This window comes from Gadus morhua, chromosome 3 (assembly GCF_902167405.1).
Source record: "Gadus morhua chromosome 3, gadMor3.0, whole genome shotgun sequence".
NCBI lineage: Eukaryota > Metazoa > Chordata > Actinopteri > Gadiformes > Gadidae > Gadus > Gadus morhua.
In genome coordinates, this window is record NC_044050.1 from 9,356,868 (window position 1) to 9,370,506 (window position 13,639).

The window sequence follows — 13,639 nt, forward strand, 5'->3', positions numbered from 1 at the left end:
ACATATTTTCTGAAAACTAGATTGCATGTTATAGTTAGGAGGCTAATTGATATGTGCCATCCACCATAAAAGATAAGATAAGATACAACTTTATTAATCCCCCGTAGGAGAAATTTGTTTGTTACAGCTCAGCAGCAGTGGAAGGACACAGGATAAAATAACAATGCAATAAATACAATAAATACAAAGTGCTAATGCATAAGTAGACGCTTATAGTTAAAATAGGGACAAAAACAAGACAAACAGAACCAACATCAAGACGGGTGATGCAAATACACATATACGCATACCTAAACACTCACACATGCATATGCAAACACATACATACACAAACACAATCATCATCAGGCACTGTTGAACAGCCTAATGGCTGCCGGCACAAAGGAGCACCTGAAGTGCTCCGTCTTGCACCTGGGGAACATGAACCTGTGGCTGAAGGTGCTCCTCATCTGCCACAGCTCAGCATGGAGGGGATGGGAGGGGTTGCTCAGGATGGACTTGAATTGGTCCCTCATCCTCCTCTCCACCACCACCTCCAGACTGTCTAGCTCAATTTCACCAACAGAGTTGGCTTTCCTAACCAGCTTGTTGAGTCTGTTTGACTCCCCAGCCATGATGCCTCCTCCCCAGCACGCCCCAGCGAAAAACAGCGTGCTGGCTACCACAGACAGATAAAATGTCCTTAGCAGCCTACCACACACGTCAAACGACCTGAGCCTCCTGAGGAGAAGAGTCTGCTCTGACTCTTCCGGTAGAGGGCCTCTGTGTTGTCAGACCAGTCCAGTTTATTGTTGATGTGTACTCCAAGGAACTTATACAAATCCACCGTCTCAATTTCAACCCCCTGGATGGTAATAGAACATAATGAATAAAACATAGGATTTGCATGATTACTTACGATTCTATGTTGATTAGGAGCATATATAGAGCCAAAAGTGTATTCTTTGTTTGCATATTAATAAATTTTGGCAATGCAGGTATCTCCACAAATGGCAACATCGGTTTTCAAATTCCATGTTATACGATTTTTTATACTTTTGCTAATATACATGATTTTCTTGACATAGTGCATCAATCCGCCATAGTTTAAATTTCTCCAAGTGACTTTTCGATAGCCTTCTTTGCTGTAGCAGTTTCTTCTACCAAGGGAATAAATCTTGTGAGATGTTGGATCCTCACTGCATTCTGAAAGTGTGTCTGTGTCATGAACGCCAAGTGCCTTGTGCTGTTGAAGACTCGGGTTTCTTACAACCAAAGAAGGAGAAGATGTTTTGCAAGATATTGAACACCAGTTGCAACAAGGGAAAGTTTATTATGAGAAAAGGAACATCAGATGACTTGTGACATTAGTAGTTCCACTTCCACTTAAATGTGGCATAAAGCAGTTTTTAAAGAAGTCCCCAAACTATAGTGTGGAACTATGGACACAGCTCATGAGCTGGACTCTGGAGTCACTATGGAATATGTGAACATGCCTGTCTTCAGGACTGTGGTGGTGAAGAGAGAATTTGGTAAGAGCCTTTGTAGAGTAATTATAAATATATAAGGATGATTGTAATAATATTTAATGGTTTCATAATAACAACAAAATAAATATATATACATTCAGAAAAAAAAAATCAAGTACACATCCCTATCACCAATGTATAGATTTAACTTTGTATTTGTGTTTGTATGTGCGTGATATTTCAGTATGATCAATATGTCGTGTGTATTCTCACTCTTGTGTGTACGTGTGTGTGTGTGTGTGTGTGTGTGTGTGTGTGTGTGTGTGTGTGTGTGTGTGTGTGTGTGTGTGTGTGTGTGTGGGTGTTGTACCCCTGATCAGGAGGAAAGCTATTGAAGTGTGTTGTGGTGGGCTTTGGACTGCTGTGTATTCTACAAGCCACTCTCAACATCTCACTGCGTCTCTGTGAGTCTAAATGATGCTTCCTTAATCTATTAATATTAACAATAGTAGATTTTGTTTATATTATGTTTGAAACCATTATCTAATTTAAAGGAGCTGTAACTAAGTCAGTCAGCCATCTGTCAACTATTATTAAGTTAAATGCTCTGTGAGAATATCTGTTCTGGTTAACTCTGATTCTGCATCTGTGAGACAATTTTGACTTCAGATGGTTTATGGCTAATCTCTGACAAGGCTCTTCCCTGATTGGTTCAGGGAGTCATGTCTGTTACTTACATGTGTGCACATAGTGTTATCATGGTGCGGTATCACCGAGGGGGTGTAATAACGAGGGGGTGGGGGGGGCTATTTCTCTTATTATTTCACAGTGTTGAGTTTGTCGCCTCCTTCCTATAGCATCTCTTTAGGCTACAATGGAAGTCAAGCAGGCAAGCTTGGGAGATTTTGAAAACACTAAAAAATATTTGGTTTTGAAAACTTGAAGGTCGGGTTGTTTTGATACAGGTCTTACCTTTTCTCGAAACAAGAACAATGTTTGTAAACATCCAAACCCTTGCCATAATTTATACTCTTTATTCATAAATATTAATTAATTTGTAGGTTTACCTTTTTTTTTCCAGCCATAATGTTCTGTTTGATTGACAATTGTGGTTAACTGTGTTGGAGCTGATTTTAACGGTAGGATACTCTTCCTGTCTTAGACTCTCAGACACCTAAGACAGACGAAAGAGAGAAATTCAGGAATTTAATGGGTGAGTGTTTCTATCTATAGTTCAAATCTTTGACTTTCCTTGCAAAATGTCTGCTGCTTTTGTGGTTTAATTTAGAATATCTCTCTAATTTCTATAAACTTCACACGTTATGTTATCAGGCTTACAGAGTATCCGTGTGTTGAACTATTAACCAAATAAAATGTCTGGTAGGGTTTGTAATTTCAATAGAATTTGCACATCAAGAAATATCCCAATTGTTTAAACGATGTCATGGGTACAAATGAAACAGACTGAAATAGACTATATAGTCACTCAAACAAGCCTCCTCTTTGCTTTCTCATTGAGCCATACTTTACTTCAGTTCATTAAGCTGAATGGTGTTACACACGTCTTGTATTCATAAAATTTTTGCAACAAATTAAAATTACATTTTAGTAAGAGAAGAAAATAAGTAATGGGTACAAAACTGTAACATTGATCGCGACAGGAAGTCAGTTATTCTCTATGGTAACCACTGACACTGATAAATGTACCAGCAGTAGCTCTGTGACTTGGCTGAAGCTACATCCCCCTATGATCCTCTTTAAACTCCTATGCATGACCATTTAGAGTTTTCTGTCAAGCTTTAATTGTGCTCTCCAACACAAGGTGAAATTATGATCTATACTACACATGGTCAGGTTTCGATTGTTCTTTCTTTCTTATCAAGTTCCACGTGTTTGTTTTTTTATGTGTTTTTTGTGTGTCAAAACTTCTCAGTAAGATCTACAAGTCTCTGTTGATAATTAAGGTTTCCCTCTTACATTCAACAGGTGAATACATACAACAGGGCTGGCTGTATTTCAACAACACTTTCTACTTCATGTCTTCTACTATGAAATCCTGGAAGGACAGTAGAGATGACTGCCTGCAAAGAAATGCGGACCTGGTGGTTATCAACAGCAGAGAAGAACAGGTGTGTGTGCGTGTGTGTGTGTGTGTGTGTGTGTGTGTGTGTGTGTGTGTGTGTGCGCGCGTGTGTGTGTGTGTGTGTGTGTGTGTGTGTGTGTGTGTTTTAGTGTGTGTGTGTGTGTGTCTGTGTGTGTGTGTCTGTCTTTCTCTGTGTTGTCATGTCAAATCATTTATTTTACGCAGGAGTTTATTTCAAGATGGCTTGATGCGCCCTGGATTGGACTGAGAGGCACAGAGGGAAACTGGGAATGGGTGGATGGTACAAACATTACTTTAAGGTAAGGCTTATGACTCTGGTTAAGCAGCCGCTCTTCTCTGATAGAGACAGTGGGCTATCCATACATGGATTATCACCTCATGGTAGAAACATGAGGGTCGTAAACTTGCTTTTCTCTCTGAGTTTCAGTTACTGGGCAGTCGGTGAACCCAACCATCTTATTGCAGGTGAAGACTGCGTAGCCTGGCACAACAATTGGATTGATGTGCCGTGTTATGATTTAAACCTCTGGATCTGTGAGACGAAGACACTAGAGCTTTTGACTACGTTTGGTATGTTTGATCTTTATGGCAAGGCTTTATGTAAAATGTTCTTCACATCAAGCTGCTGCAGGTCCGTTCTCCAGTGAGTTAATTACTGCACTCCCTGCCAGATTTGTTATGGCTGCCAAAAAACAATGTGTTGCCCTGGCTGCTAATACAAATTATACTTTAGGCATAAGGGTTAGCCTGGTCTGCCTGAACGAGCACAGAAGCTAAACAACAAGTCAGTGCTGGTGCTGAGATCAGGCAGGTCATTCCATCTACCCCTCCGGGTTCCAGTGTCATTGGCCGAACATTACACTATTGTGTTGTGTTTAGCTAGGTAATGATATCGCTCATTACATGTTGATAGCTGCTTGGAATAACTGTCTGTACCATAACAAAACTTAGTTACAATACCTTATCTTAACCACACTGTACCGTAACAATACTTACTTACAATACCTTACCTTGACAACACCCTACATAACAATACTTAGTAACAATCCCTTACCGTAAACATATTTTACTGTAAGAATTGTGAGGAACAGCCCCTCTGTCTGCTGGTTTTGTGCCATTCAACTTGAAAAGCCTGAGATTGCTGGCGGTCTGAGGATTGGAGCCATACAATACTGGCGGTCTGAGGATTGGAGCCATTGGATGCTCTGATTGGTTGTTTGCTGCTAGCACACTGCTGATACACAACCAGCAAATCAGCACGGTGTTTGGGAGGGGCAGACTAGCGCCACGAGACTAGCACCACCGAACGTTAAGGAGACTTATCGCATATCGCGCAAGCTCAGAATGTACACGCTACTGTGTAGTTGGCAGTAGTCTTTGCGGTGTGTTTGAATGCAACTATTCTGCCGAACGTGTCAGACGGGAGGCAGCGTGGTTGGATGAAAGTAGTTGAACGTTGGTTTGAGTCTGGGCGGTGTGTGGGCCCCTTTATGATTTGGTTCCTTATGGTTTGGTGGTGCCTTACGGGTTAGTGCTTTAGGGTTTGGTGCCATATCGTTTTTGTTTTGGGTTGTTTTTGTGTTTCTTTTATGTGCGTGAATGAATATGCATATATTATTTCAGATAAATGTCTTACTTCATGAAAAATGCATAAATCTTTAAGAAAAGAGCAACAATAACTTATCGTAACCATAAGAAGCCATATAGATCAGGGGTTTTCAAAGTGTGAGAGAGTGAGCCCCCCCTCAGAGAAAAAAATTCAGCTGAGCCCCCCCCCCCATTTTTTTTTTCTAAAGACCTGTGTTTTGAAAGCTATCTTAATTATTTTACACATTTTAAACATCTCTGATCATAATTTTAAAACATTTGAAACATATTTTTTAAACATTTGAAACATATTTATTAAACATTTTAAACATATTTCTGAAACATTACAACATCTTTGTGCGTTTTTAAACAAAATTCTTAACACAATTTAACAACTTTATCTAAGCATGTTTTAGCTTAACCTTTTTTAAATACATTTGAACATCTTAATCTGTGTAAACTGCCAGTTTACACAGATTCATTCAGGGTCCCCGACTCTGAATTTTCAGAGTCGAATCAGATCTGCTTTTTCAGTCCAGAGATTCGACTATTCGGCGGGGTTTGTTTACCGGCGTTGCTATGGTGACCTAAATTATTATAAGCAACTGAAAACGATGCCGGTTTGAAACCTGTGATTCTGAAAAAAGTATAAATGCTATCAAAATTCCGTTGGATAGTATTGAAGCTACAAGTGTTTAGATTTGTTCAATGGTTTGAACGATGGTAAACGGTTGAAAAATGAATGAGTTACGATGTCTAGAAGTAGGTGTATCAGAATGGGCAGACGTCTTCAATGAAAACAGCTGAAAACGAAGCGGTATGAAACTAAAACGGTGGTTCTGAAGAAATTTTAAATGATATCAAAATTCTGTTTCGATATTATTGAAGATACAAGTGTGTAGATTTGTTAAATGGTTTGCACGAAGATAAACGGTTGAAAATTGATTTAGTTAGGTTACTTCTACAGTTGAAGTACGATTGATGATTTGAATCATCGACTATCAGGTTTTTCTTCGGGTTTATTTTTTTCTCACGTCGCGCCCCCCCTACAGAACTCTGGCGCGCCCCACAGTTTGAAAACCACTGATAAAGATGTTTAGCCATGACCAGGGCTGGACTGGGACAAAAAATCGGCCCTGGCATTTTGGACCCGGACCGGCCCACCACAATTAATCGACCACCCACCAGTACACATTTATCGTGGTCCCTTAAAGATAACTGTTCTATTGAATTGAATTAAAATGTGTTTATTTTGAACAAGTGTATAATACAATAATATTAACATAAAACACACACACACACACACACACACACACACACACACACACACACACACACACACACACACACACACACACACACACACACACACACACACACACACACACACACACACACACATAAAATGTCACTCACTTTAAACTCCACAACAGACAAAAGACTTCATCAAACAAGGCAACCTTTAAAAGAGTGAGCTGAGACGGATAGAAAGGTTAAAACGATAGTTTAATGGAATTATATGATCATATTAGTAGTAGTGTATCTGTAATGAAAACAATGTGGAGAGATAGTTGCGGCACGCTACAAGAGCAGCTCAATAGCTCACTCTTCGTAGCTACCCTGTCAATGACAATGTCCGAGTCCAATGCCATGAGGATGTCTTTCTCGGTCGCCATCATCATGAACATATCCAGCTTGTTTGCCGACAGGCTGCTCCGAAGTCTGTTTTTTATGAATTTGAGGGTTGAAAATGTTCTTTCACAGGCCACCTGAATCAGGGAAAGGGTCAGCAGGTACTTGTACGCAAGCCCAAGGAGATGATAAGTATCTGCCAGCATGTTGAATCGTCTGAGGACTTGATAGCAGCAGAGTGGGCAGTTCCTGCAGGAGGAACAGCTTGTGGTCACAATATTTCTTTCTTCTTCCTGTGCTGCAGATCCATCTTCCACTGTTCTGTCTAATACTCATCCACATGTGATGCCTTAAGCATGTCCCACTGTCCTGCAAAAGTTCTGACTGAAGACTGTTCACTGTAGCCCTAGAGTCAAATTTGAGCAGACATTTGCTGAGGTTCTCAAGTGCATTAATGGGAAGTGTTGTCCTGATCTTAGCAAAGTTCCTGAGGTCCAGCCATGCCAAATCAGCAAGGAGAGTGCCATGAGTGAGAAAGCGCCTGTGGATGGCCTCTAGCTGTGTCTAGAATAATGTTGTGCACATTCACCTCATATGCTCTCTCCGTATTGCTTAGTGCCTCATCCTGCGCCATCTCTCCAGCCATGCCTTTGTTTTTCTTTATCCTTTTCTGAGGCAGTGCAGCCTACACTTCAATGATGGTTCCTTCTTCCCCCTCCTGAAGTTTTCCATTTGTCCATTTAACAAATGTGTCTGCAGCTGCCTTCACGGTTGCAACTTGTGTGGCAGTGACCTAACTTGTGTGGCAGTGACCATACGATGGGCAGAAAGGATGTCCATACCTTTTGTCTGCAGGTACTTGGAAAGTGGAGAGTGCTCAAAGACTCTGAGGAATACTTGTGCAGTTAAAATTGTTTCATATTTGAGGAGACCCTCTTTAAAGCCTCGGGCTCTTGCACGTACAGAGGGCTATTATTTTGCTTGCTATTCAATGACTTCCAGTGTGAGCACTGCGTCAATGTGTTCAATGATGCAGTTGTCAGGTTTTCCAAAATGTCCAAATACTTTTTCAAGAGCATTGTGCTTGGCCCACCACCGTGTCTCACCAATTGGAGAGAGGCGTCTGTGGCTTTTATCCTGAGTTTTATTCTCCCATAGAATAACCCTCTGGTAGGAGTCCTTGAGGAACACGGCATTGACATTTATGCCGCTTTTCCACCGCACATGTAGCTCGACTCGACACGACACGACTCGACACGACTCGACACGGTAGCAGCGCGGGTCCTTTTCCACCGCAAATAGTACCTCCGGGACGTGGGCGGGGTCGGCTGCGCGAAAGGGCCGTGACGTATTTTTGTACGCGACGCAAACAACACCTACGTAACCCACACATGGACAGAACCCACATAACAACAATGGAGAACATCGATGCGATGGTATTCGTGTTCGTATTATTAGCTGGCATGTTGAAGAAGTGGAATATGTTGGCTGCGGCGCTGCTATGGCTGTTACCAGCATGGTGGCCATGTCGCTCTCGTGACTTCGTCACACTCTCTGGCCAATCAGTGGCCGGCCGTCTGCCGACGTCACCTTTTAGCATCGGCTCAGCCGCTTGGAACCTAGAGCGAGGCGGTACTAGAAAAAGCAGCCACTTCAGGTACCAGATACCATGTTTTCGCGGTGGAAACGCAAAAAAGGCGAGCTGAGTCGAGTCGAGTCGAGTCGTGTCGAGCTGGTACCATGCAGTGGAAAAGCGGCATTAGTGTCATTTAGGAGATGGAACAGTGACCCGCTCTCAATGTTGGTTTGGATAGTTTCAGCCAGTACAAGATTGAGTACATGTGCATAGCACCACACATGTACATGGTTAGGAGACTGGGAGGTCATCAGTGCTGAAAAACCTTTGTACTGGCCCTGCATATTGGATGCCCCATCTGTTGCATTTGCAATGCACACTTTTCAGATGCTCAAAGAGTCCTGAGAGCAGGTCCACAAAGTATTGCCCAGTGGATGCTTGGCACCTCAACACAGCAACAAGCCTTTCATGCAAATTGTCAGTCACATACCTTAATATTACAGAACACTGATCATGACCTGTTATGTGCTGTGTTGTGTCTAGCTGAACAGAAAACATTCCAGCTTTCTGGAGATCACCGGCAATGGTCTCTTGAATGAGATGCCCAACCGTATCTATGACAGAGTTTGCCGTTGTTTTGGAGAGTAGGGTGATGAGAGACCCTCTTCCTCTTGTTCCACTGGATTGGTTAAGCAAACATCATATTTCCCCAATAACAGGATGAGCTCCAAAAAGTGACCATGGTCTATGGTGTTGTCAGCCAGTGTATATGCTGCCTCATTGTCCACAGGCCTATAGCTCAGTCCCCTTTTCCCATCAATTTAACAACCTCCACAACGTGCTCTAAAACCTGGCATCCCTTTTTCACCTGTTCCCTATGAGCAGACATCTGACTGCCAGCAAACATGCTCTTGACATCCTTTTTTGAGCACCTTAAAAAATAAGCTTCAGCACAGGTTCGGTGTGCAGTGCTCTTTTCGTGCTTCTCTGTACGCTGATGTACATGTCTCCAATCTGACATTCCAATAGTGAATATGCTGGCATCAGTCCTCTTCCCAAATGCCAGACAGACAAAACAGAACAATTTGTGGCGTTCCGTGCAGTATGTGAGCCACTTCCTGCTGGTGCCATCTTTATAACTGAATACCTTCTGCACAACTAGATTGCTAGTATTTTTTTGTGGGTGGTGATCCAAGAATGCCTCTAAAATGGAAGGCTCAGGACGGACAAAGAAATCAACGTCCTGCTCATTGCTCTCTCTCTCGCCTCTGTGGATGGTGGCTCAACCTGTTACATAAATGAGGAGACGAACACAACTGATTGAGGTTAAAAGTATTTGTCAGTTAAAGAGGTTGAAAGATGCATTCAAATATAGTTACGTATATAGGCAAAATGCACAAATTGTTGTTTTACTAAGCAAACCAATGTGAAAAAAAGTTCACAAAAGTAATGGTGTACTTAATGTGTATCATTCTAAAGTACAATATGGTATAGAAAGCAGGTCTAATAAAAGATACATTACTCAACAGCTTGTAAAAATTAAAATTCTGTGGTGGTCTAATTTTCTGAATGTTTCTAAAAGACAAAGCCTAAGGCCTCAAAAACTCAAAGTATTGTGAAAGTAGAAAGTGAGTACTTTAAGTTGCATATTTGAGTGAATATACTTTTCTGCAATTACTGTTAACTTTGAAATATATTCATATATTTTTAATGTTCAGGTCAAATTACAGTCTGTGTTTTTAAATTGCATTTAAATTATGCATAAAAATCATTTGTTTACCCCCGGGAATGCATGTTTGTCTAAATTTCATTTATTTAGCTTATAGCATAGGCTACACAAAAGCTGGCTCATAAACAAGTTTTATCTATTTTTTCATGTCCCAAAAGAGCTGTTTACCCATATGGCCATAGCCTAATAAATTAATAAATGAACTAAAACATTGACAGCTTCCTCACTTTAATGATGCAAAATAATTAAACTCTTTCAGTCCACCAACAACAGAGCAATTTAACTCCTGAAAGAAAACACAAGAGAGCTAGCAAATGTTTAGTAGGGCTAATTGTGGGGTTAGCTAACATAGCCACTTTGAGGTGGCTCTATACACCATGATGTTATAATCCAGGCCAGGCAGCTAGCTGTTAGCAAACTACACATGCTGTGTTATAATTAAGCAAGCTGGCTACACTTTTTTTTATTTTAGCAACATAACTTAATTTACAACTTCTTACCAATAGTCCAGCAACTGTCCCGCTGAGCGGAAAGAGACTCCCAATCTCCTCGCCTGAGCCCTGGCCGGAACCGCCGCCACCCGTCGCTAATCTTGGCCTTGGCCGCCATTCATTCCCCTCTTCGGCCCCGCCGCTGGCATCCTGCTCGGCCTCTGCCGCTGTAATTTCCACCGCAGTCGGTGGTGGCGGTGCTGATGAAGGGCCAGCTCCAGCTGTCGCAGCAAACATGTTTGATATTTTTCCACATTTTTCAGCGTTTGCCTCCAGGGCTTGTCATTTTTTGTCTCTGAGTTTCTCCGCGCCTCCTTTACGTTTCTTCTCCATTGTTTTTTAGTGATGTGATATCATGTGACTGATTGACAGATTGACAGCCGGGGCCTGACGGGCGGGACCTCGGCCCTCTGGTGTGTGTGTGATTGGGCCAGGCCCAGCCCAGAACCAATCATGATGAGTAATGGGCCTTTCAGGTTAAGTTGACACTGACAGGCAGCACGCACACACAAGAGGGAAAGGACCTCGGCCCTCGGTAGGGTGACAAGATGTACAGCTTTGTGCGGGACAGTCCCGCATTACCATTACCTTATACACGTCCCGCAAATTGAGACTTTGTCCCGCATTGTTATTGACAGTCAAGACTAGATTTTTGAAATGTGTTTTATAATCTAGCATTCATCAAATAGCTGTGTGCGGACTGCGGAGACAGCAGTGAGGGCTGTAATCACGTCACAAGGGACCCCCCCCAGTCACCCTAGCCCTTGGCCCTCGGCTGCGTGACTTGGTCTGGCCGGGCCGGGCCGGGCCCCGAATTATTATAATAATTCTTTTTTTTTTTTTTTTTTAAACCTCTTCGGCCCAAAAGGCCTGCCGGCCCATGCCCGGCATGCCAGATGGTCAGTCCAGTCCTGGCCATGACTCATTTGGTCAGTCAATGGAATCCTTATCCCTTTAATTGTGCCGAATACCACTGTGATCTATTATACAGGGTTAGGTTTCAGTTGTGATCCATAAAACAGACCAGCGCCTTTATTTAATGGGGTGTATTAGTGTGTCTCAACCAATGAAAACAATAAACCAGTTTCTATGACTCTTGAGATGTTCCTCTTATATTCTACCCAAGATCCTTTGCCACTTGGCTGGCGGCGTTTCGGCAACAGTTTTTACCTTTTTTCTGATACCAAGAAGAACTGGGAGGACAGTAGAAAGGACTGTAAGCAAAGAGGCGCCGACCTGGTGGTCATCAACAGTGACAAAGAACAGGTAGGTGTGTTAGTTAGTTAGGTTCTTTATTGTCCCCAAGGGGATAATTGTTTTTACACAGTCAAGTCAATTTGGTTTCAGGGCAGCATACATTTGGAAAGATACAACACAGTGTAGCGACACTGTGAGGCATACAGATAACAAATAAACTATTTTCCCACATATACAACAGATAACAGGCATGGGGGGGGGGGGGGGGGGGCAGGGACAGCCAGACTGGGTGGGATTGATTGTATGCACTTTCTACCCAGCTGTGTTGTCTTGTTGACATATTATTCTTTTTTAACAGGAGTTCACTTCATCAATAGGAAAACACTGGATTGGACTGAGTGACAGGGAAAAAGAGGGGGAATGGAAATGGGTTGATGGGTCAGGCTTAACTTTTCGGTAAGGCTCATGACTTATGAGCGCAGTACCTTGATCGCCTCATGGTATGAAGTAGTTGTAAACATTCTAGTCTTTTTGGGTTTCAGGAACTGGGGAGCAGATGAACCAAACGGGGTCGATGGAGTGGAAGAGTGTGCAGAACTACGTTGGAGGACGCCGCCCAACTTGTGGAATGATGCCTTGTGTAGCACAACAAACTTCTGGATCTGTGAGAAGGTCGCTGGTATGGAGCCTCAGGAAGGGGACCTGTACCCAGATGGTTTGTAGACTTTGTAGCTTATGTTGATTAGCTGATCATGATAATGTTGTGCAATGATGGAGCCCAGTGACGGAGTATATATAAAGGAAATCACGCTAGTGAGAACCATTCCCATGGATGATCCACACCCATCCACAACCAATCATGCTAAACTATGCTCATGTTTTGGCTTTTTTTTTTTGGCTTTTTACTGTAGATAAAAATGATGGCCATTCTTGGGGATCCTTGGTTCCTATGACCGTCTTCCTATCTGTCGTGGCCATGCTCATCATCTGAAAGGTATGTTGTTACAGCTGATATGGATGGTTTGATTCTTTGATCATTTGATAGTATTTCTTCCGGCAGTTTTTAGTGAACATCCTGACAATGTTTGACAGATGAAGAGAGAGACCTGGCTCTTGGAACCGATCCATGACCGGTCTCTGGCTCCATGGGCCCCATCCCCTCATTCTCTGGTTGGGTCCCCGTGCCTTGCTCCCCCGAGGTCCACAACGCTGGCTTTTACTCTCCAACCATCCTTCACCCAGGCTTCGTCTGTTGACCTTGTTGTTTATTGCGTTTGGTATCTAGAAGTTGTTTTGATTGTAACATTTTGTTACTGTTATTTTAATGATATTAAACAATCTTTTAATGTTAATGTCTCCAGACGCATTCGCAGTGTTTTTTTCCTACTTCTTGGCAGGTATCTGTGTACAACGTATGTGTGCCTGAGGTAGTGAGATGCTATTAACGATACAGTAGGGTAGATGACATTACATACAGACTCTGTTTCTACCTCGTGCTCTCCCTCTCGCCTAATACTTCACAATCAAACATTGAGTGTAATAGATAAAAAAACCGTGAAGCACTCATTGATAGGAGGGTAAACAGATTATTTGCAAAAGTCATTAAAATATTGCTAACTATTGGTGGTGTAGTATTCACTGTTCCTTTTCTTTGAACAAAAGAACGAAAGAAGCTCCAAAAAGACGCAGAATGCTGTGTGAATACTCCAGCCGTTGCGCACATTCGGCAAAGCAGGACATTGCAAATATCCGGTGTTTTGCAGTCAAACGTGTCATAAAAGTAATATTTCTAAGAATTTTAAACTAGAATTTTAACCACCTGCACCTTTTTGAAACTTTGTGCATTTTGGTGCATCCAAATTGATGCTGCTATAT

General features: G+C 42.2%; 1 protein-coding gene across 3 annotated transcripts; it reads left to right on the forward strand.

The window, feature by feature from the left end:
• The first annotated feature begins 1,354 nt into the window (after positions 1-1,354).
• Positions 1,355-13,384, forward strand: LOC115540409 (macrophage mannose receptor 1). 3 transcript variants are annotated; one of them, XM_030351656.1, is made up of 11 exons: positions 1,355-1,511; positions 1,829-1,912; positions 2,611-2,661; positions 3,435-3,577; positions 3,757-3,851; positions 3,974-4,122; positions 11,694-11,833; positions 12,123-12,220; positions 12,307-12,479; positions 12,676-12,758; positions 12,857-13,384. In XM_030351656.1, the coding sequence occupies exons 1-10, from the start codon at positions 1,421-1,423 to the stop codon at positions 12,753-12,755; spliced, it is 1,104 nt and encodes a 367-aa protein (XP_030207516.1). In that variant the 5' UTR covers positions 1,355-1,420; the 3' UTR covers positions 12,756-12,758; positions 12,857-13,384. The 3 variants fall into 3 exon arrangements, with proteins under 3 accessions (XP_030207516.1, XP_030207519.1, XP_030207518.1); XM_030351659.1 differs by having other exon boundaries at positions 12,307-12,443; XM_030351658.1 differs by having other exon boundaries at positions 3,980-4,122.
• Positions 13,385-13,639: the final 255 nt, after the last annotated feature.

What these genes read in the sequence shown, in the direction of transcription:
- LOC115540409 (XM_030351656.1), top strand. Translation starts at nt 1,421, where the DNA reads ATGGACACAGCTCATGAGCTGGACTCTGGAGTCACTATGGAATATGTG. An exon ending in GGTACAAACATTACTTTAAG is followed by an intron (nt 3,852 to 3,973) that starts GTAAGGCTTATG and finishes TTTCTCTCTGAG; the next exon opens with TTTCAGTTACTGGGCAGTCG. An exon ending in TCAACAGTGACAAAGAACAG is followed by an intron (nt 11,834 to 12,122) that starts GTAGGTGTGTTA and finishes CTTTTTTAACAG; the next exon opens with GAGTTCACTTCATCAATAGG.